Source organism: Tupaia chinensis, unplaced genomic scaffold (assembly GCF_000334495.1).
Source record: "Tupaia chinensis unplaced genomic scaffold, TupChi_1.0 Scaffold000110_1, whole genome shotgun sequence".
Classification (NCBI taxonomy): Eukaryota; Metazoa; Chordata; class Mammalia; order Scandentia; family Tupaiidae; genus Tupaia; species Tupaia belangeri.
The window spans coordinates 3,151,578-3,175,590 of NW_006159574.1; the positions used below are offsets into that span (position 1 = coordinate 3,151,578).

General features: G+C 50.8%; 1 protein-coding gene, 1 long non-coding RNA gene and 1 pseudogene across 3 annotated transcripts in view; 2 read left to right on the forward strand and 1 right to left on the reverse strand.

Annotated features, from left to right (window-relative positions):
- ESYT2 (extended synaptotagmin 2) overlaps nt 1–24,013 on the reverse strand; it is a 77,360-nt gene that overhangs the window by 50,573 nt on the left and 2,774 nt on the right. For both annotated transcript variants that reach the window (XM_027770067.1, XM_027770070.1), the window contains exons 2-6: nt 13,162–13,203; nt 12,233–12,367; nt 11,061–11,137; nt 5,801–5,873; nt 4,951–5,040 (exon numbers count right to left, since the gene is read on the reverse strand). In XM_027770067.1, coding sequence (XP_027625868.1) covers nt 4,951–5,040; nt 5,801–5,873; nt 11,061–11,137; nt 12,233–12,355 — 363 coding nt within the window. In that variant the 5' untranslated portion in view covers nt 12,356–12,367; nt 13,162–13,203. The remainder of the gene's footprint in view (nt 1–4,950; nt 5,041–5,800; nt 5,874–11,060; nt 11,138–12,232; nt 12,368–13,161; nt 13,204–24,013) is intronic.
- On the forward strand, nt 18,961–19,047 carry LOC114006975 (uncharacterized; annotated as a pseudogene).
- The window catches only part of LOC102481060 (uncharacterized), a 4,021-nt gene continuing 1,257 nt past the window's right edge, over nt 21,250–24,013 (forward strand). Inside the window, exons 1-2 of the long non-coding RNA XR_333879.3 lie at nt 21,250–21,768; nt 22,525–22,659. This is a non-coding gene — a long non-coding RNA (uncharacterized LOC102481060). The remainder of the gene's footprint in view (nt 21,769–22,524; nt 22,660–24,013) is intronic.

A 24,013-nucleotide genomic window follows, 5' to 3' on the forward strand; every position in this document is an offset into this window, starting at 1 on the left:
TGCTGAACCCTTCCCACGTCACCCACAGTACAGTCCAAGTGTCATCATGGGGACCGTATGTGTGAGCTTCGGGGGACAAAAAGGCACACCCATTTCTAGAGTCCAGGCTAACAGGACTGTTTCTTCTCATCATAGCTCTAAAAGGCAGGCACCATTTCCGTCTCACAGAAGAAGAGATGGAGACACCAGGGCTCAGCACCTCCCTGGCTGTCAGGGAGGCCTCCCCAAGGACAGCACATCAGAGCAGGCCAAGAGCCACCTCCAGAGGTTCTGAGACCTGGACCACTTCGTGTCTAATCTGTACTCCGGAGACAGACCTAAGATAACCTGAGGACTCTGGGCTGCCCAACGCGTACAGGCCAAGCGGTGCCCTGGGGTACAGCCGAAGCTGAGTCCTGGTTCTCACCAGAACACGGTCTCAGTTTTTCTCTCTGTCGACCATCCACCTGCAGGGCTGGATGTCAAACAATGCTGAATCTACATGGAGACAAATATTTCCTTTCTTAAAACCTGAAGATTTACTATAGGGGCCAGCAGGTGGCGTGGTAAAGGCACTGGACTCCAACAAGGCCGACCATGGTTCAAGCCCCAGACTTGGCAGCTTGCTTTCATATTCTCCTTCTCTCGTTCTGTCTTCTTTGGTCAAACTTAAGGAGGATAATAAATAAAATAAAAAAATACTTATTAAAATTTTTTAAGAAGACTCCCTCTGTGCCGGACACCACTCGCAGTCGCTCTCTGCATTGACGCTGTATGAGAGACGTCAGCATCGCGCCGTTACAGGGAAGCTGGGGTGCAGAGGGGAGCACTCGGTCGCTCAGCGCACAGAGTAGGCCGAGACGCGGGAGTGGACAGCCAGGCTGCTCTGGCCCCGAGCCGCCCCACTGCACCGTTTCTGCCCAGGACCCAGCAGTCAGTTACTTTGTAGATTTTGGGGAATTTGTAGATTTGTTTGTGGTTTTCCCCAAAATGTATCCCCTTATCAACATTAATGCAAACAGATCAACAAGCAGACAGCTGTATTGTGGTCACAGGGTCTCGGGCACCACACGTCCAAACCCTAGGGACAGAAGTGAAAGCCAGCGTGACGGACCCTTCTAGCCGTGTTCTCGCCAGGGTATGAGGACTCCGTGGCAGCTCAGAGCAGACTCTGTTCTCGTATTTCCTGGTTAGAGACAACCGAAAAACTCCCTTCTCTCTGGAGTCTGTGTGGTGACTTCACTCACCATAAGGAAAGGACAGATTCTCACTTCTGGCCCCACCCTTCTGCTCGGAGCCCTCCACCTCCCTAGGCAAAGTGAGGACGTGACTATGACACTCACTCTTGGGGGAGGCCCGACCTCAGTAGGGGGTCACCGGAGGCTTTCACATTTATTTCTTCCGTGAATGAGAGAGACGGAGACAGTACCCAGCAGTCGCGAGACCATCACCCACCCCAGCCTTGAGCCCAGGCAGGCATGTGCCCGGTGCACTCGCCAAGTCCCTGAGCTCTGACCTTGGGCCTGCCCTGTGGGGCCGCCTTGGTGAGCCCCAAGTCTCTACCACTGTGCCCCACATGACGCCACTACCGCTGGGTTCTGAGAGAAATGGAAAGGTTTGGATTTTGTTACATTCTGAACTGAAAATTACAAAATAAACTTTCTTTAAATTGTTGAAAAAGACCGTGGCTAAAGATAGGTAAATAAAATACAAAGCAATTTGTGTAGGATTAATTTTTTTATACTCACTAGTAAGGTCAGTTTCTCAAAGATACTATGTTAAAAAAAAAAAAATGATGAATCTTAATTTATTATGGGTCTCTTCATTTCCCAGGGTTTTTTTAAAAGAATTATTTCATTGGGACCAGCAGTTGGCATAATGGCTATGTCGCTGGACTCCCAGGTAGCCGACCGCGGTTCGAGTCCCAGACCCAGTGGCTTAAACTCACACCAGGTACGTGTGCAGGCGTGCATGCCCAAAATCCCGAGAGGAGAATGGAGGAGAAGGAACTGCGGTGTGGCAGTCCCCGCTTTATGTCTGTCTCTCTCTTTCTGGTGAATGCCCATGCCCTATAACAAAGACATCTCAAAAAAAAAAATTTTATTTATCATCATTATTATTTAACTTTGACCAGAAAGAGAGAGAGAGAAAGGTAAAGTAGGAAGGCAAGCCTCTAGGTCCGGGACTTGAACCATGGTCAGCCATGGAGTTCAGCACTTTAACCACCACGCCACCTGTCAGCTCCATTTTCCACTATTTCAATAAAGTCAGATTGAACACAAGGTTCCCACTGCCTCTGAGTCTCATCATAACCCTGTGCACTTCTAACGTGTCAAGGGGCCCTCATTGGCCAGCCGGGGCGCCAAAGCAGGTAAATCCCACACGGCGACCACACAGTCCGAGTCTCAGACAGGCAGCTTCTGGTGTGTGTGTGCATGGCCAAACCCCAGGAGGAGAGTGGACAAGGGACTTCAGCATGGCCACCCCCGAGGGAGACCTCTTACTTTCCCTCTCGCTGTCCCTCTCCAGGGAGCACATGCATGACCTGTGCAAAAACCTTAAAAGAAAAACAGGCTGGGTAGAGGGGCGTGTGCTGGAAACCGGGAGAGGAGGGAGAGGAGGGGTTGCAGGGACGCCCTCCCCACCCTGGGGGTGCTTTCTCACTTTCTCTGTCTTTCTTCAATACAGCAAGCTTATGACCACCACCACCACCACCACAAAGAACCCAGTTACTGAAGCGGTAATAAACAACTGAGAGTGGTAATTTCAGGGGTAGTGGAAAGTGACCACACTTCATACAGAAAAAAATACCTCCTGTAGCCAACATGGTTTGGTCTAAATAAATCTATTTTGAAAACCAATCCATGTACCAATAAATGCTGATAAGGTATGTGAATCAAATTATACAGATTTTTAAAAAGTGGACCTGGCAGCTTGCTTTCTCCTTCTCGCTCTCTCATTCTGTCAACCTCTGGTCAAACTGAAGAATACTAATAAAGTAAGTAAATAAATACATATTTAACGGGGGAGAAAGACCTACTTTGTGCCAGACACGACACAAAGGGCTTCCTGTGTTCAGGGACAGGCGTTCTTGGCGTGGCAGGCATCATCGACTGTCCCCCATGACAGGGAAGCTGAGGGCGGGGACGATCGCGGGTGTTCAGCACGCAGGGTGAGTCGCGGGAGTGGGAGGCCGGGCTGTATCTGGCTTTTCACTACCCTGTACTATTTACTGTTTTTATTCCCTTTCAAGTTACACGTCATGCTAGCAGCACCTCCCTGAGGCCCATCACAGAAGACAGGAGAGAGTCAGTCGTCGGAAGTCACGGCGGCACTAAGCGGTAGCGTGCCCTGGCAATGCCAGGGCCCAGTATCTCAGACAGGGGCAGCACATGTGGACACACGGCTGTGCCTAGAGTGAGACTCGTTCCTCTGGGTGGACCCTGGGATGCTCACAGGCAGGGGAGGAGATGAGGCTGGACAGCAACGCCCCTTCTCTGCAGGGAACAAGTCTGAGTGGGTCAGTCCGCCTCGGGGAGGAAGTCGCCCCGACCAGAAAGACAGAAGGGAAATGCCAACGGGCCCTGCAGGAACCGGCTAAGGAGCAGCTGGGGAAGGAAGGGTGAGTTTGTTTGGCAGGAATAATAGCTTTCTTGTCTTGTCTTTGTGGCTAATAATGAGCAATAAGTGTCGACTAATCTTAACAAAGTAGAACACACACATCCGACAATGTGAAATAACGATGTTATCATAGTCTATCCAGACATCAGCAAATCAAACAAAAAGTCTCTATGAATTTAAAAGCAATACAGGTGGGACCAGCAGGTGGCGTAGTGGTTAAGGGCACTGGACTCCCACATGGCCGACGTCAGTTCAAGTTGAGAAGTTTGCTTTCTCACTTTCCCCCTCGCTCGCTGTGTGTCCTTCTCTAGTCAAAATAAAATAAATAAATTATTTATTTATTTATTTATTTTTTGCTATAGGGCGCGTGCGCTCTCCAGAAAGACAGAGAGAGACAGAAAGTGAGAAATCACCCCCCAGGGGGGATGGCCATGCTGCAATCCGTTCTCCTCCATTCTCCTCTCGGGATCTTGGGCATGCATGCACATGCACCCAGTGTGAGTTTAAGCCACCGGGTCCAGGATGTGAACCATGGCTGGCTACGTGGGAGTCCAGCTCCCTCCACACACACACAAAGGAAAGCAAGCTTAGAGGTATGATCCGGCAGACATGCCCCACACAAGAAGGAGAGCGTCCAGACAAGGACGGTCATGGCCAAAGACAGCCTGTGTCCTGAGGCACAGGTCTGAACCACAGGTCCCAGAGCCTACAAGCTGTGTGACCTGAACACAGGCATCTCCATTCTCAGTCGGCAGAAGGGGGTGTTAATACAGAGTGACAGAGACCAAGTGAGTAGCACCCACCGGCCGTAGTGAGAGAGCTGGAGTAAAAAAGAGCTACAACTCACATTCTTCTAGAAGTCGACACTTGCAAGCTATCTACAACAAACCATGGCTTTGCTGTCTAGTTCTGCTGCAAGTCGTTTATGCTCACCTGAGAGAGACGGAGGGATAACCCCTGGGGGTGGTCATGCCATAATCCCTTCTCCTCCACTCACCTCTTGGGATTTTGGGGTACACATGTACACACACGCATGCGTTCAGTGTGATTTTCAAGCTGGTGGGTCCAAGACTTGAACTGTGCAGTAGGCCAAGTAGGACCCAGCAGCCTTAACCTCCATGCCACCTGCTGACCCAAAATCATTACGTCTATAATCAGGAAAGAACACTGCTAACAGGAGAGGAACCCTCAAGTAAGGTATAAAGGCATATGAAGAATTCATAGTTTCCACTCATCAAAAAGCAAGAAAGTGAGGTACGGATAGAATTGTGTCTCTCCACTGCACGCACCCTTCTCCGCACACACTTCTGCCAGTCACTGTAACAGCAAGTGGAAAAAGCACAGACTTACTGGCTTCCTCAGGAAGAACAGAGACAAAGCTCCGACCAAGGGCACGTCTCCAATCAGAGGCTCCAGGATCACCCGCATGGCGCCATGAACCTAAACCCAAACAGGAAACCAAGGTGAGCAACAGAAACCAGCTCCGCAGCCACCCAAGGTGGAGACACCACAGGCCCCAGGGACTGCTGAGCACGCACTCTGTCTGTCAGCTACGACCTATGAGTAAAGCTCAGCTCAAAACAGTTCTGGTGGCCAGCAGGTGTCATCTTGGTTAAGAGCACTGGACTCCCACATGGTCAACCACAGTTCGAGTCCCAGACCTGGTGTCTTCTTGCCTTCATGCCTTCTCACTTTCTCTCTGTCTCTCTGTCTCTCTCTCTCTCTCTCTCTCTGTCACTCTCTGGTCAAATTAAGATAAATGAATAAAAATAAGGAAAATAAAGTTAAATAAAATAGATCTTTAAAAAAATACAATTCTGAGCAAGTAAAAATGCATTGATTTTCTTTCTGAATATAACTTAGACGTTAGAGAACCATGGAATTAAAATAAATAAATAACTTGGGACCAGCAGTTAGCGTAATGGCTACGTCGCTGGACTCCCACGTAGTTGACCGCGGTTCACGTCCCGGACCTGGTGGCTTAAAACTCACACCGGGTGCGTGTGCGTGTGTGCCCAAGATCCCGAGAGGAGAATAGAGGAGAAGGGATTGTGGTGTGGCCATCCCCCCTAAGGGGTGATTTCTCGCTTTCTGTCTCTCTGTCTTTCTCTGTCTGGCTGGCAAGTGCACGCGCCCTATAGTGAAAATCTCTCCAATCAATCAATCAATCAACAAATAAATAAATAAATAAATAACTTACCTGTATACTTTTCACACCAGCTCTACAAAAATATCGTTTGATCTCCAAATCAATCTCACAATTTCCTACAAAACTAGCAAGAAAATTTCTGTATTACATAAAGCGAGCAAAATATTCTCTCAATCACCATAGCCCTGTCAGGTACATAGCTGAGCAGAACGACAGCACAGCAACCAAACAGACTGTCAGCAAGACCTGCGGAGGCCACGGTGGCGGGTGCCCTGTTCTAGAGTCAGCTGCACTAAGGGTTGTGAGGAATACCACACACATACTTGTGTTATTTTAGTATAAAAACCCTAACAATGCACATGCCTATTTTCAAAGGCAACTGTAAAAAACAAAGGGCAGCTGCTGGAGCCAGGCTTGACAGAACGTGGGTTTCATTTGTCTTAAAAACCCTCCATCAGGGAGCCAGCAGGTGGAGTGGTAGTGAAGGGACTGAACTTCACGTGGTTTGAATCCTGGGCCAGGTGGCTTAAAAATCATGCCGGGCACATGTAGATGCATGCCCAAAATCCCAAGAGGAGAATGGAGAAGAGATCGCAGCACAGCCATTCCCCCAAGGGGTGATTTTAATCCACCCCCCCACCTCGTGCAAGTGCCCTACAGCAAAAACCTTAATGAGAGAGAGAGAGAGGTATTCTCTCTCTCAAGAAAGAAAGAAACTTAAAAAATAGAAATTTAAAAATTCTATACTTGGCCAGCCCCAAGGCTTAAAGGTAAAGGGAGCTGGATCTCACGCAGCTGACTACGGTTCGAATCCCAGCTTGAAAACACACCAGGCGTGTGTGTGTGTCCACAGTTCCGGCAGGAAAGGGACTGTGGCTGACCGCGTCCACTGGGGCCTTTCCCTGGCCCTCTTTGGTGTTGGCTCTCTGGCAAGTGCACATGCCCTCTGCAATAAAAGCAAACAAAAACTATGTTTTCTTGGTTTTTTTTAAATGGAAATAAATTTAGATTTCATTTCACCTCCAGTAAATGCAACACTATTGGCTCCTCCATTATGAAGAACTCCCAGTGCCACACGGCTCCAAGCCATCGAAGGTCAGAACCGTGCGTCTGTTGGGGTTTTAGTGTTCCCCACTGAGTGACTGATGTCCACAGTGGGACAGAGCACACAAGGACACTGTGATGCAGGGTACAGACGTAAAACATGCAAGGTCATCCCCGGGATGGCCTACAACCGAGCCCTACCCCTGGCCCCTTGAGTCAGTGAGCATATCCCAGGAAGCATTTGTGAGGAGGTTTAAGCTCAAGACAGGGACAGCCTGAACAGAAGGGTGAGTCTTTCTTTTTTTTTTTTTTTTTTTAAGAATTATTTTATTTGGGGCTTGCAGTTGGCATGGTGGTTAAGGGTGCTAGACTCCCACATGGCTGACTATGGTTCAAGTCCCAGACCTGGTGGCTTGCTTTCTCGCTTTCTCTCTCTCTGTCCTTCTTTGGTCAAATAAAATAAATAAATAAAGTTAAATAAAGTAATTATTTTTAAAATTATTTTATTAACATTATTTATTTATTTATTTATTTATTTTTGGGGGGAGAGGCTTTTGCTATAGGGCATGTGTGCTCACCAGAAAGAGAGAGAAACAGAGAGACAGAAAGCGAGAAATCAGTCCCCGGGGGGATGGCCATGCCGCAATCCCTTCTCCTCCATTCTCCTCTCGGGATCTTGGGCATGCACACACATGCGCCCGGCATGAGTTTAAGTCACCGGGTCCAGGACTCAAACCGCGGTCGACTACATGGAGATCCAGCAGCATAGCTATTATAAATAGGGATGTGTGCTGGTAAAATCAACCCTGACCTATTAGGAAACCACCACGGGCTGGCAGGGATGTGACGGTTGGGGGCACTGGACTCCCACCTGGCTGACTGCGGGCCGAGTCCAGGACCTGCTGGCTGGCTTTCCCTGCCTCTCTCTCTCTTCTTCATCGGAAGACTTGATTACTTTATCCCCTAGCACTTTTCAACTACGGCTTCCCCATCTTGATGGCCAGTGTACTGCAGACCTTTGACTGGAATGCTCCAGTAGAACATCTACTGTCAAGGCAGAAGTCAGGAAGAAGCGACTTTGCAAATGTGCTGTTGAAAACCAAGACCGTGTCTTCAGAATGATGCCCAGTAAGGAATCCGTCCAGACGTTTACTTCATCAGCAGGCACAGACGTGCACCTGTGCTGGGGACCCTGCGCCCAGACACGGCCCACCTCCCAGAGCTCAGTCAGCCCAGAGGACCTTCCTGGAGGACAGCCGGACTCCCACACACCAGGCCCCTTCTTTCACGCCACCAAGTCAACAGTGCTTGCCAGAGGTCCACGTGCACTTCCCACAGTGGACTGAAGCTCTACGCTCCTTCCTGCAGGAGAGGGAACCAGTGCCAGCGGCACGTTGGCCGTTTTCACATGCTCTGGGAACTCAGGGGTGACAGAGTGAGTGGTCCTCCGCTGAGGACCCATGCCAAAAACACAACTCTGAGCTGCTAGAAACCGCCCAGCTGTGCAGCTGCCACAGACAGCGTGCTGCCAGGCCTCACACAGGATGTGGGGGCCACGGCCAGCTTCCAGATCGAGCGCACAGACGCCCACACTTGTTATACCGGCATGGTATCCGGCAGACCCTCAATGTCAGTTTCCAACCACTTGTTTTAATGTTCCAATGTAACAGAGCATGACGTGACAGGTTCCATCTTAGCCAACCATCCATGTGCAGCACTGAGGTATCGAGGCAACCGTGAGGTGGGGTGGGTAGCCGTCCTCGCTGCCCCCCTCTAGGACTGTTCCTCTTGCAAAGCTGAAACTGTCCTGTTAAACATGAGCTCTACACCCCTAGCCAGTTCCAGGCAACTGCCGTGCTCCTCTCCCACTCTGCACCCGACTGCCCAGGCACCTCGCATGCGGTGACAGAGCAGCTGTCCTCTGTGTCTGACCTGTCCCCCCTCACGTGCCCTCAGGACCCACCACGTCACAGCATGGGACAGGATGTCATTCTTAAGGCATGTATCACATTCTGCTTATTCATCCGTTCACCCACAGATACCTGGGGTGCTCTGCCATTCAGCTACTGTGAGGAGCTGCTCAAAACTGCTTCTCACTCCTTGGGTTTGTAAAGGTGAGTCGGGCTGTCAAGCCCATGTCATTCTATGTCTACGGTTTTGAGGAACTACACTGCAAACATCCACAGCAACTGCACTTCACATCCCCGACGGGAAGGGCTCCCATTTCCTTCCCACACCCTCATCAGCACGGGCCACTGTCTGCTCTTGTGGGTGGTAGGCGTCCTCATCGCTGTGACGTGGCATCTCGCTGTGGTTTGTCTTCAGTGGTTGTGTGTGTGTGTGTGGTGTGTGTGTGTGTGTGCATGCACGCAGCATGTTTTTGGGACTTATAAAAAATTTTTTTACTTTTTCTTTTTTTAACTTGCTATAGTCATCAGAGAGACAGAGAGGGGGGAAAGTGAGAAAGCAAGGCACCAGGTCTGGGACTCGAACCACAGTCAGTCCTGCGGGAGTCCAGAGCCCACCCCCCACGCCACCTCCTGGCCCGTCTCACAGTGCTTCCACTTCTCCTGTCCCCAGCAGCTCATGATGCCAAGCATCCGTCCATGTGCTCACTGGCCATTCATACAGCTCTGAAGAAATGGCCATTGAAACCCCCTGCCCACTTTTGAACTGGGTTGTTTGTTGTGGTTGAGTTTCAGGAGTCCTCTACATGTTCAGGATGGTAATTCTTCACCAGTTTTGCAGCCATAGGGACTGCTGAAATCCGTAGCTACCTTTAGGGAGTGCTTATATCTTAGGAGTATTAAGTTTCCCTGTCCATGAACATGGACTATCTCTCCACTTATTCGAGTCTTTTGTCCAGCAGTATTGTGGAGTTTTCAAGTATAAGTCTTTCACCTCTTAGTTAAATGTATTCCTAAAGATATTATTCTTTTTTTATCCTATTATAAATGGGATTACTTCATTATTTTCCTTTCTGAATTCTTCATTAGTAAAGATTGATTTCTGTGTGTCCCACTACTTCACTGAATCAGTTTATTTAGCTATTTTTTTATGGAATCTTTAGGATTTCCTACATATAGGATCATATCACCTGAGAGCAGATAATACCTCTTCCTTCCCAATGTGAATGCCTGTATTTTCTTGCCTGATTTCCAGAATCTCCAATGCAACAGTGGAGAAGAAGCAAAAGCAACAGCCGTTGCCTCGGTCCTGACCTCGGCCCACTGATACGGTGTTTGCCATGGTTTGCACATACAGCTTTTTTTTTTTAATCTTTCTCTTTTTTAACATTTTATTTATCCATTTTCATTTGACCAGAGAAAGACACACAGAGAGAAGGAAAGAAGAGAGCAAGCCACCAGGTGCAGGAATCAAACCGTGGTCGGCCATGTGGGAGTGTTTGGCGCCCTAACCACCATACCACTGGCCCCATATACAGCTTTTATTATGTTGAGGTAGTTTCCTCTTATTCATACCTAGGTTTGCTGAGTGTTTTTATTCTGTTTTGTTCTGTTTTTTATCATAAAAGGGTACTGGATTTTGCTAAACACTTTTTTATGCATCAACTAAAATAGTGTAGCGTGACTTTTCTCCTTCCTTCTGTTAATGTGCATTCCACTGACCAGCTCTTACATGCAGGAGTGGCCTCGAACTCTGGGGTAATCTCACTTGGTCAAGGTGCATAATCCTCCTAACCTGCTACTGATGTTTTCTTTCTTTCTTTTTTAATTTGCCAGATAGCATGGACACTCACCAGACAGACACAGCGAGAGAGAGGAAAGGTGAGAAAGTACCCCTACATGGCACAGTCGCACAGAAATCCCTTCTCTTCCCCTTTCTCCCTCCTTTTGGAACTGTGGATATTTACTCTCACACACCAGGTGTTTTGAACCACTGGGCCCACAGTGTTACACTGTGGTTGGCCATGTGGGATCATGTGGGATCCAGCCCTCTTGCCACCATGCCACCAGATGACCCAGGGGCTGAATTCTGGTAAGGATTTCTACATCACTGTTCTTAGGAACACTGGTCTTCATTTTTCTTTTCTCATAATGTCTTCAACTTACTTAACATGTTTTATGAACGGCAATTAGCTAGGCTATTAGAAACTGAGACCCAGAAGGTAAAAAACTTTCGCATCTCCAACAAGAATTTAGTCGAACTCCAACCAGCAGGATTAAGAAGCACGTTCATTACATTCTCCACCTTAGGAATGATGTTACACATCGCAAACTGTGAAATAACACAAGCCAAAACTTACCTAATTTGAAGGTCCAGAATAATTTGCCTTTTGTCTACATTTTCAGTATACACCTTAACACCATTGATTCTAAGGGGCTGAAACAAAAAGTAGTTTATTTTAAAATATATATGATTTTTTTAAAAGCAACAGCCTGGGACCCGCAGTTGGCATAATGGCTATGTCGCTAGACTCCCACGTAGTCGACCGCGGTTTGCGTCCGCGGTTTGCGTCCCAGACCCGGTGGCTTAAACTCACACCGGGCGCACGTGCATGCGTGCCCAAGGTCCCGAGAGGAGAATGGAGGAGAAGGGATTGTGGTGTGGCCATCCCCCCCAGGGGGTGATTCCTTGCTTTCTGTCTCTCTCTCTCTGGCAAGCGCACACACCCTATAGCAATAAAAAAATCTCTTCAAAAACAAAACGAAACAAAACAAGTCATGCAATAAAGCACAGAGATGAAGAGAACAAGCTTCAGCATCAGTGATAAGAATTAAAATTCTGCTTTGGGCCGCTGCAGCGCAGCGGTTACGTGCTGTGCATATGGAGCCAGACCCCACATAGCCAATGGTGGTTTGAGTCCTAGCCTGGTAGCTTGAAAAACATGCCAGGCGCATGTGCGGACGTGCCCCGAACACTGACGGCGTGGGGAACACAGGGGAAGGACTGGACATGACTGCACCCCACCAGGAGGCTCTCCCCCTCCCTCTCCGGCCAGCACATGTGCTGCCTCATGGCAATTAAAAACAAAAACTGTTCTGGGCTGGCAGGGTGGTGGTTACGATGCTGACTCCCACATGGCCAACCCAGTTCAAGTCTCAGACCTGGTGGCTTGCTTTCTCATTTTCCCTTGCTCACCCTTTCTCTCTCTCTGGTCAAATTAAAAATAATAAGTAAAATTAAATAAAATAATTCTTAAAAAAACTGTTTTCACGACACACTAGTTATGTGACTTTCAGCAAGATAGGTAAACTCTTATCCCTCGGCCCCCTCACCTGTAAGAGGGACATAACAACGGTACCTACCTCATGATGTCACTGTGAGGTTACGTGACATAATGAACATAAAACTTAGCACTCAACAAACATCGGGTCCCCTTACTGTCAGCAGATGGGATGGGACACATTCTGTTCTCTCCTTCAAGCCCCTTCACTCCCACATGCACCGAGTGAGCGTGGACGGGACGGAACTAACCTGGTGGCCCACGTCCACTTTGGTGAAACTGAAGGTGCTCAGGTGGGGGTGTGCCCCCCGCACAGCTGGCGCTATGGTTTCTCGGAACAACTTCTCTATGAACTGGCACACGAAAGGCCACATGTGCTTTACGGTCTAGAAAGAAAAAGAAACTCACGTTAAGCAGAACGTTCTAATACATCACATATTTAGTTGCCAGGAAGAATGATCAGAATCTGGTTTTGGAAAGCAAAGGGGGTAAGAAGGGGTCTTCTTGTTATGCAAAAATCAACCGAATCTAAATTTTAAGATTACAACAGCTATTGATTCCTGCAATGAATATGCTGCAGGAATTGGTTATTCTGATTTCATATTATGTTTGAGCCTGCCGATATATTTATTGCCAAAAATCTTACGGTTTCAACTCAGCTGAAAATCTTCAACTGAGTAGAACTAAACAAACATCCATGAATTTTTTTAAACAACCCACTTTGAGTGCTATGAAGTGATTGTTATTGCTTACTACACAATCCTAAAAATGTATGAAATAGGTAAAAGAGATTTAGTTCAAAGTGTACTGCTCTAAAAACATTACCTTCAAAAAAACATGACTACTACTGACTGCAAGATATTTTGGGATTTATTACCCTCTCCATAATAATGTTCCCAGATTTTCACTTGTGAATATAATAGATTTGAAAACAGGAAGAAAGACACAAGGCCAGACCAATGTTTGCGTAGGAGCATTCCTTGTTCTCCTAGGCCAGAGACAAACTGTGCTCTTTAGAGGGGAAAGGAACACCCCAGTGACAGCCGAGCCCTCGGGGAGGAGCCAGCCCACTGCAGCCTGAATGGCTCAGAGCTGGCCTACACCCAGATCCCAAATACGGAGGGCTGGCATTCTCGCGCTAATTCCCATGGTCTCTGTATCTGCTATATTCTAAGCTTACCTTATTTAGCCATTCTGCTCTTTCGGTGTCTGGAAAATGAACCTAAGAGAAAATAAACACACATGACTTACAGACCCCACAGCTATAAGTAAAGCGTGAAGCAGGCATCCCGTGTCACGCTCTGGTCTGTCCCGCGTTGCCCACTGTTCCTGTCCAACACGGTGCTCTAAAGCTAACCCTGGCTCCAAAGAGTGTTCGCCGGCACCGTCCAGTCGCAGGCCCTGAGTCTGCAACACCCAGGAGACAGAGCTCCGGGAAAGCCAGGCTCGCTAGCACTGGCCTGGCGCCAGCCTCCTGCTCCCATTGCTCCTCTCCGCCAGCTCCCCTCTCCCAGAGGAGAGGCCTTTGTGGAAGAAGGAGAAAAAAGGCTCAGAAACCACTTTCTGTGCTGTCCGGGCTGAAATAAAGCCTCCCTGGAGAGGCCCGGCTAGTGCTGAGCACAGACAGGAGTTAGCAGAGGCGCGTGCAACCCCCACTGCCGCCTGCGCGGCGCCCTGCTCTGCCACTGATCCGCTGCGCTCAGCCACAGGAGACTGGAGGAGACAGGAATCTCGCGTCCGCTCCCGGCTCAGGACCAGGAACTGCCGCCTGTCTACCCAAGGACTCAGCGTCCTCGGCTTGGCCCTGACCACTCTGGTTTGTGTCTCCTGCAGGGCTGGGCCCAGCCGACCCAAGCCCTCTGTGCAGAGAGGCAGCACGCCCTGCCCCTCTGCCTCCTTCCTGCGCCTGCTCTCAGCTCCTCCTGAAGGCTCAGCGCCCTTGGTCCCAGCGCCCCTCAGCGCCTCGCCCTGCGCCCTCCCATCACCACACATCTGCGGCTGTGGCTGTCTCCTCGTCGCTCAGCAGCTGCCCTCCACGGCACTGCAGCTGAACCCTCACATTCTGCCTCCAAGTCCCCTTCCTACCATCCCAGCCAGGGCCCAGCCTGTGGGCCAGCGGGCAGCAGCTGGAGAAGCACACTAGGTGCATGGACCTGCAGGCCCACAATCCCAAAGGAAGGAGGGGGAGACGAGGAGAGACTGTGGCACCACCATGCCCCATAGGGGAACATTACTGGCCCCGAATTTTCCAGTTAATGCACAGTACCAGAGTCACGCTCTCAAGTACTCCATTAAATGAACGTCTACTTTCTGTTAGAATCTTCTTAATTAAGAAATTACTATGTTTGGTGATGTAACACTGTCACATTTCCCAGCCAATAAAAATGTGTTAAGACAGCCATTTTTTTAAATTTTTCACTCCTGTGGTTAGCATGTGAGTAGCTACTTTGCAGTGCCTAGCCTATCCTGGCACCGATAAGAGAGACCCCTACACAAGCAAGCTTTCAGTACGAGCGAACTAGCTCACGCTGCTGGAGCTTGTGCACACGGCCGTGAATGTGGACCCACCTGCGAGAGTGCTCAAGGCACTCCGCACTTCCGAAGGCGTTCGTTTATTTATTTAAGAGAGGTTTTTGCTATAGGACACATGTGCTTGCCAGAGAGACAGAGACAGAGAGCGCAGAATCACCCCCCGGGGGGATGGCCACGCTGCAATCCCTTCTCCTCCATTCTCCTCTCAGGATCTTGGGCACGCACGCACACACGCCCAGCATGGGTTTCAAACTGCTGGGTCCAGGACTCAAACTACAGGCGGCTACATGGGGGTCCAGCGATTAACCATTATGCCATATGCTGATCCCATCGAGGATGTTCGTTTATAAGTGATTCCTTCAAGGTACCAAAGAAAATGGTAAAGAGGAATATATCGAATATGATGAAAGAAAATCTGTTACCAATTTTGTTGATTGAGTCAAAAATTTGTTTCTCACTAATACATATTCATAAGCGTGCCCTTATGTTGAGCAGGACAGAAGTTAAAGTAGCAAATACAGAGAAGGGAGGAGGATAATCCTGTTATGACAGGGATGGACACCATGATCCTAAATCGCATACAAATGCATAAGCACATATTATTTGGTTTCAAATCTCATCTTTCAACTGAGGAATAAACAAACAAATCCTCATTTTCTTTCTTTCTTTTTTGAAACTTTTTAGAGGTTTTTACCTAAGGCGCATGTACTCGCCAGAGAGACACAGAAACAGTGAGAGGGAAAGTGAGAAACAGCCCATCGCCTGGGGGGACGTCCACACTGCCATCCCTCTTCTCCACCCTCCTGCTGGGATCCTGGGCACACGTGCGTGCACACACACCCGGCATGAGTTTCAAGCCACTGGGTCTGCGATTTGAACTGCGGTCTGTCACGTGGGAGTCCAGCCACGTAATCGCTATGCCATCTGCTGGCCCCCAAATCTTCATTTTCGAGTTCCGAATATAAAGTTTCTATGCTTATCATTTAATGATCTTTGTGAGCTAGAAACAGTCACTCTAAGATTACAAAGTTCCCATCACCGTTGTTGACATTCTACCCCAAAATCTTTGTGGTGCAATCTCAGAACAAAGCCATATTTCAGAGTCAAATGTGCTGGGGTTTTTTAAAAACGATTTATTTATTTATTCATTCATTCCTTCATCTTAATTTGACAAGAGAGAGAGAGAGGAAAGTGAAAAAGCAAGCCACCAGGTCCAGGACTCGAAACGTGGTCAGCCATGTGGGAGTGTCCAGTGCCTTAACCACCACGCCACCCGCTGGTCCCTAGATTCTAATGTGCTGTTGATGGTGCTAATGTTGTTTTCACTTAAATTAAGCTGAACATGTGAAGAACACGGACCAGCACACACAGGCCTTCACACAGTGCTGGCTTCGCGTTTGTAAATGTTGGTCTCATCCTGGTATCTCACGAGGGTTAGGAAGTGTCAGCCACCTGGCCAGGCGAGAGGTGTCGGACTTTACGAAGCAGAACAGGGCCAGCTTCAAAGACAGTGCACATCAGCCTTCAACGGCGCAGAGGACAGCAGAATCTGAAGACTGGCAGATCCATTCTCTACGATGATCCCTGAAAGTAACCACCTCACGAGAACCCTAGACAGCGGCTCCCCAACCAGGTGCTGAGCTGGGGCAGCGGTAGGAGGCGGCACACACCGGGCACGTCTACGGCCCTTCCTGTCGTCCCTGCCGAAGACCCAGGGACAGCACAGCCAGCAGTCACAACGCCCTTCCAGGTCACCACACTAAACATCAGTGTTTGACACGGCAACGTGCAGGGCCCATGCCAGTTGGGGGCTGCCGTTGCTCAGGCACACGCTGAGGACAAGCCCGTCACCAGCGCCTGGGCAGCCCCAAGCCCCGAGCACAGAGTACAGTAGGGGCGGGCCCCACAGCCAGCGGTAAGGGGCCTGACTCACAGGGCTAGCTGCATGTCCGGGGCCAGCAGATGGCGCAGTGGCTAAGACACTACATTTTCGCAAGGCTGACCAGTCTGGGTGCCAGATCCAGAGGCTTGAAACACACCGAGCGCACATGCACGCGTGTCCAAAACCCCGAGAGGAGAATGGAGAAGGGATTGCGGCATGGCCATTCTTCTGGGGAGTGATTTCTCGCTTTTTGTCTCTCTGTCTCTGTCTGTCCAGCAAGTACATGTGTCCTATTAAAAAATCTCTTAAAAATAAATAAAAGGAAGGAAGGAGGAAGGGAAAAAAGGAAGAAAATCATGCTGGGCACGTGTGTGTGCATGTGCGTCCAAATTCCGACAAGATGGAGAGATTGAGCAGAAGGGACTGCAGAGCAACGCTGCCCCACTAGAAGGTACTGGCTCCTCTCCGTCTGTCTCTGGCAAGTGCATGTGCCCTCTGGCGTTAAGGACCAGCTCAAGGGAAGCTGGATTCCAGAAAGCAAGCTCAGTTCGGATCCCCCAGGTAGCTGGAAACCGTACTGGGCACGTGTGCCTCCATCCCACCATGGAGAAAGGAGAAGAGGTCGTGGAGTGACCATGCTCCCCACTGGGGTGCCCGCTCTCCCTCCATCCCTCTCCCCCTGGCACAAACACAGTTAGGCACAGGTTTCAAACTTTTACACCGAAGTAAACTCTTGCTTTTTTAAATTACTCTCTCTCATGACAGAAATCATGAGAAGGCACCGCCAGCAGGGCCCAGCACATGCAGGCCGTCCTCCTCCAACCCCCATCCTGCCCTTTCAGGGTCCTGAGCATGCACACACCTGGCATGAAGCCTGTGGGCCAAGAATCAATCCCTGGTCACACGCCGGGTTCTGCTTCCTCTACACAGCACCTAACCTCTGCCGTGGGGGGCCCTAACTCGTATTTAACCCCAGCTCCCCCACGAGCTTTGTGAAGTCCCCTGTACGATTATGACGGAACGAGGAGCTGAATGAAACGGGACAACGGACACTGCCACTCAAGCCCCGAGGGCGCAGCGCCCCGCCAGCTGACTGGGAGTCCAAGGCCCCAGGGCCTAGCTGCGGAGCTCCTCGGGAGCAGTGACAGACAGCACCACACGGCTGCCTTCTGACCCACTGCCCTCCCTCCCACTCAGCCTCTGCCTGTCTGCTCCAGAGATAGGGCCAGCACTCACACGACCCGAGTCCGGGATCCAGTGCTTGCTCTCACACTCTCCCTATAGCAAGTCAAATAAAAAATCAAATCACATGGAAAAATTATTTTTAGGGGCCAACACGTGGCATGGTGGTTGATGGCACTGGGCTTCACATGGCCGACCGTGGTTCAAGTCTCAGACTTGGTGGCTTGCTTTCTCACTTTCTGTCTCTGCCCCTCTCTGGTCAAATACAAATCAATTAACTAATTAAATTATTATTTTGGGACCAGCAGTTAGCATAATGACTATATCGCTGGACTCCCACGTAGTCAACCGCAGTTCAAGTCCTGGACTCGGTGGCTTAAAAACTCATGCCGGGTGCGTGTGCGTGCAAGCTCATGATCCCAAGCGGAGAATGGAGAAGGGATTGCGGCATGGCCCTGCCCCCTGGGGGGTGATTTCTCGCTTTGTCTCTCTGTCTCTCTCTGTCTGGCGAGTGCATGCCCCCTATAGCAAAAACCTCTCAAAAAAAAATTATTCTTTTAAAAGATTTGTAAAAAAACAGCATCAAAGGTTCAGAAGGTGGAACATCTTTCTTAAAACATCTGTCAGACCTCCGATACACTGTCACAGCACGGTTAGCGGCGACTCCGGAGAGGAGAAAGAAGTGTGTGTGTGTCTCTGTCTGGCCCCGGAAGTCGCAGTTCCCCGGCTTCCCCCCTCGCTGCCCCACGTGCACAGGCATTCGTCAGCCAAACTGGGCCGCACCTGGCTTTCGTGAAGGGCCAGAGAGTGCAGCTCTCCAGTGCTGCGGGCCACAGGGTCTTCGCCACTCCACTCAGCCATGGCCACCAAGGAAATGGACAGGCATGGCCGCCACAGACATTCTTTTGCTTTCTTCCCCAGCCATTTAAAAATATAAAAACTGGGGCTGGCAAGTGGTGTGGTGGTTAAGGCACTGGACTCCCACACAGCTAACCACGGTTCAAGTCCTGGACCTGGCACCTTGCCCTCTCTCTCTCTCTCTCTCTCTAGTAAAATTTTAAAATAGTATTTTTTTTAAAAAAACGGACATAAATATAACTGCTTTGTGGCCCTACAGAATCTAGTCCCAAGCCGCAGGACAGGCCAGGGGCTGTGGCCTGCTGACCCTGACCTACACCATCGTAACTCAGGGCCCAACGAGCACACTGCCAGGAAAAATCACAGGAAGGATGAGGCCACCGAGGCTGAGCCCTGCCTGTCTCCAAGGACAGTCAGAGTCTCCTCCTCGGCTCCAGCCACCCTGAAATGTTGGGAACAATTCTGATTTTTCGGAAGAATTCCATTTCTACTGGAAATACCTCGAACCTTAAAAAGGGGATAACTAGCTTTGCGCAGTGGCAGTATCGTAGCCAATGAGGTTTATCTGAGGCGCGATTATTGCTAATTGAAAAAGGGGATAACTAGAATAGCTTAGAAACTGCTGACTACAGACAGGAGCGAGCACACACCGAGGCTCCGTTTACGTGTGTTCCAGAGCAGGGAGCGTCTGCGGCAGTTTCCTTCGGGGTGAGAAGCTGGGCAGGGTGACGGCCAGCCGCTGGCCCTGCTGGTGCCCTTGGGCTGCTGCTCTGCTCCACTGCACCAGGACAACGGGCGGGGCAGCGTGGCTCTGCACGGCCGCCGTCTGGGGAGCGCACATGTCTCTGCGGTTGTCCCGTGCCCTCGGCGCTCTGCTGTGAGAGCCCATGCGGACTGCGTGTTCCTCAGCCTGCAGGGCAGACCTGGCACCGCCACCTGGTGCTGTGAGACGCCCTCCTGACCAGGTCCCATCCTGTGACCCACCATCATCCCGACTGCCCAAGTGTCCTTTGGATACCAAGCTCGTGGCTAGGACGGTCAAAGGAAGGACAGGACCCCTCAGCCCCACAAGGCTACCCGGAGCAGCACTGGGTGGGAAGAGCTGGAGGGACAACCGGGCCGCGAAGTCTTGGTCCTACCCCTTGTGCTGCTGGGCAGAAGCTCAGTCAGAAGTGGACCAGGGACCGGCCTGGAGTGTACCCCCCGGGAGGGTGATGCGGCCATCTGCACTGGGGCAAAACCACTCCCCGCAGCTCAGACCTGCGGACCAGGGGCAAAACCACTCCCCACAGCTCAGACCAGAGGACCAGAGACCGGCCTGGAGCAGACACCCCGGGAGGGTGATGTTGCCATCTGCACTGGGACAAAACCACTCCCCGCGGCTCAGACCTGCAAGAAACGAGAGCGAAGGAATCAGAGGAAGGAAGGAAACTGCCTTTAGATGGACGAGGAGTCTCAAACAGGATGAAGGGACCAGGGCCAGGGCTGCCTGCTTACCTGGCTGCGGCCCTCTGGTCCATGGCGCCATCTCTGCCCTCAGCAGACCTGGGCTCAGCTTGTTGGAAAGCGCACACAGACGTGCAGGGACAATGAGCAGGCAAGCCCCGAGAGATACGGCAGGACGGGAGGTGGACGCTGAGTGAAAGAAGCCAGGTCTGAAAAGGACACGCACTTGGAACCCGAGAGCCACGAAATCGGCGAGGGCGACTAGGCAGGAGGCACAGGGGCCCGCCGGAGGGGCCGGAGACAGTCCCTGGGGCAGGGCCACCACGCCGCACGGCACTGTGACGCCTGGTACAGGACCGCGTGCTCAGCCAAACACACAGAACATGCTACACGGAGCACACCGGCCACTCCTCACGTGGACGCCCGGTCATGGGGATGCTACACACAGAACGCACTCCACGGGCACACCGGCCGCTCCTCACGTGGATCATGCGAAGGGCAGGGAGTCACTCCGCATGACCTGAGCCATCCGCCTAGAAATCCAGACTGCTCTAAGATACAGGCCATCTGTGTGATAGAAGTCATGACAGGGGCCAGCAGATGACGGAATGGTTACAACACTGGACTCCCAGGTACTCCACCGCGGTTTGAGTCCTGGACCCAGCGGCTTAAAACTCAGCCAGGCACATACGTGTATATGCACAGAATCCCAAGAAAGACGGGAGGAGGAGGGACTGGGGTGGTTGGGGGAGTGATTTCCCGCTCGCTGCCTGCCTCCGTCTATGAAGAGAGCTCACATCCTACAGCAAGAATCTACCAAAAACTCACGACAGAAAAAACTGACAAAATCCACTACTAGCAGACTTCGGTTTCTGCGATAGGGCACCTGCCTCACGGGAGAGGCAGAGTGTGAGAGCAAGTGAAAAATCGCTCCCCAGGGAGGAGGGCCACACCACAATCCCTTCTTCGCCTCTCTCCTAGAATTTTGGGAACGCACACACGCATGTGCCCAGTGTGAGTTTCAAGTTGCTGGGTCCGGGACTTGAACCACAGTTGGCCATGTGGGACTCCAGCACCTTTACCACCGTGCCGCCTGCTGGCTCCAGGATACCCATTTTCAAATCCCTACTTCAGTCACTAATCACCACTTACTCACATAAGGAAGAAATGAATACTAGAATAAACCTTTTAATGTAATAAACTCGAATTTTCTTTTCTCTTTTCCTTTTATTTTTAAAATAATTATTTTATTTAAATGTATTTATTTTTAATCTGATTCCAGAGGGACAGAGTGAGAATGAGACAGAGAGAGCGGGAAAGTGAGAAAGCAAATCTCCAGGCCTGGGACTCGAACTGCAGTGGGTCGTGTGGGAGCCCAGCCTCCTGCACCACTGTGCACCCTGCCAGCCCCTCTTTTCCACACATGTAGGGTAAGCGAGCCCCTCTGCAGGGTCCAGTGGACTGCAAAGCCCTTCCCCACCCAGCCTGCCGGCCCGGCCCTCGGGCTGACCGGGCAGGACTCAAACCTGTTCTCCAGGTGGGGCTGGGCCCTTGGGCACCACCACTGGGCCAGAGCGCCCCCCCAGTGCTGCTGAAAGAGGCCAAGGAAGATGAGCCTGGCCTGGCCTTGCCCCACTCTGCAGGGCTTGGAAGAGCAGCCCCCGGGGCAGCCTGGGGTGTGCAGGAGAACCAGTTCCGGTGTCGCCCCAGCAACCACGCTAGTACACTCAACAACAGCGGGAACCAGACAGACAGATGTTGGTGACAGGAAAACTCCAAGGCCCGCCTCTGGCTCCTGCTGCAGTGGGGGAGGGCGCCAGCAGGCCAGGGTCGCCTGAGGGACCTCACTGTGTGCGGCTCGGACACCCTCACTGCATGCCTGTCCAGGTGACCCTTGGCCCTCCCCCAGGAGAGGAGGTGGGGTGTGGCTGAGCGGCCCAAGGCAGCCAGGAAGGGGCGGGCACAGGGCGGAAACCACAGCACCACGGGAGCCTGGCCTGGCCTGCAGCCTGCTGCTCAGGTCTGGCCTCCTCCCTGCTAGTGGGACCCCACCCTCACCTCAGCAAGGAGGAGCAGCCGCAGCACTCTGGCCTCCAGGGTGGACTCCCTAGGCAGGGCCAGCGATCCCATGAGCGTCTCCCACCTCAGGTCCGCCACTCCGAGGGGCTGCAAGGAACTGGTGCAGGAGCTGCTGCTTCGGTGGGAGCAGCCCTCAGTGGGAACTTCCCCCTCAGTGGGAGCAGCCCTCAGTGGGAACATCCCCCTCGGTGGGAGCACCCCTCGGTGGGAAAGGCAGCTCAGGAGGAAAGGTAGTCTGCAGCTGGGGGCAACTTTTCTTGAAAAGCAGCAGAGAAATCCACAGTACCTCTTTCTTTTTATTAAATAAAAAAAGGTTTTCGCCCTAGGGCACATGCACTCACTGGAGAGACAGCTGTGGCCAGAAGCCTGACTGTTTTTCCTATTTTTCCAAGGTCCTTTTCAGAGGGCCAGAGGGAGTTCCACCCCCAGATACTGGCCCATGGGTAACGGGCCTCTCCCTTCGTCCCGCCTGGCGTGGTACTGGAGTCTCTCTGGGCTGTGAACGAGCGTCCTCATCGCTGTTAAAGTGCACTCCTTTCTGATCTCAGCGCCCTTCCTTTGCAGATCGCCACCCAAACGCTGTAAAACGCACCTGTAACCTGCCAGTCCCTGCTGCAGGACGTCCCACCTTTGGGGGCCAGACCCACGGCAAACTTCACTAAATTCCAAACTGCCTCTCTAAATCACCCTGAGAGAAAGGTATGTTTTGCCTCCTCTCCGGCCTAGGTCACTCATTCTCCTTAGAAATAAACCGCTTTAGTTATGATTTTTACAGAGTGGGTTATTTTCTGTTGACAGAGGGAAATTGAGAAATCAACCCCCCCCGGGGGGGGGATGGCCACTCCACAATCCCTTCTCCTCCTGGGATTTTGGGAACGCATGCACCTGGCATGCTCTTCAGGCCCTGGACCCAGGACTCGAACCATGGTCAGCCACGTGGTGCCTTTCAGCATCACACTGTTCACACTCAGGGCTGGAGTTCTCGGACAAGAGCATCACACTCCTCCAACGAGCTAAAAATCGCTCATGTGTCCTAGAAACAGCCTTAGTAAGAAGCTAAAATAAGTCTTCATAACTCAAAAAGGGCAAAAATTAAGTATATTAACCAGCAGTTAGTGTAATGGCTATGTTGCTGGACTCCCATGTAGCCTACCATGGTTCGAGTCCCAGACCTGGTGGCTTAAACTCACACCGGGCATGTGTACGTGCGTGCCCAAGATCCTGCGAGGAGAATGGAGGAGAAGGGATTGCGGCGTGGCCATCCCCCTGGGGGGGTGATTTCTCGCCTTCTTTCTCTCTATCTCTCTGTCTCTTTGTCTAACGCATGTGCCCTATAGCAAAAACCTCTTCGAGGCACGCCCCAACTAAAAAAAAAAAAAAAAAAAAAACTTCTAAAAAAAAAAAAAAGCCTTGTCTGGACCAGCCAGCAGCGAGCTGGAGAAGACAGCCAGATCCCACATGGCTGACTGCGCAGTTGCAGTCCTGGCCCCTGAGGCTTGAAGACACACCGGGTGAAGCCTCCGGAGGAGCGTGGAGGCGAAGGGACGGCAGCACAGTTGTCCGCCTGTCCTGCCGACACAGGTGTATGGGGGGGGCAGTCTCGGTTTCTCTCTCTGTCTCTCCCCATCTCTGGTAAGTGCACATGCCCTAAAGCAAACTGTGAAGACAAACCTCCAAAAGGAAACTTTTACTGTAAAATAGATTTAGTAAATATACAAAAATCTCCTGTCATGTCATAGTTTTTAGTGTACACACCACTTCGCTAAATGAAATGCCTAATAAACGTCTCCCTTAACTTTCTTTCCTACCCATATGTAACAAAGAATCTAAAAACTAAGTCCTAAACCAAATTTTCCTGAACAAATGACTTTTAGTATATTGATCTACATAAACAAAAAATTTACAATAGCAACCTCATTCGATTTATAATTTTCTACACACTAACATTACGCATAGTTTGATATTATGGATGAGGTTTTTAGATTCTTTGTTACCTTGGATTAAAAAAAAAAAAAATGACATATTGGGACCAGCAGTTGGCGTAATGGCTATG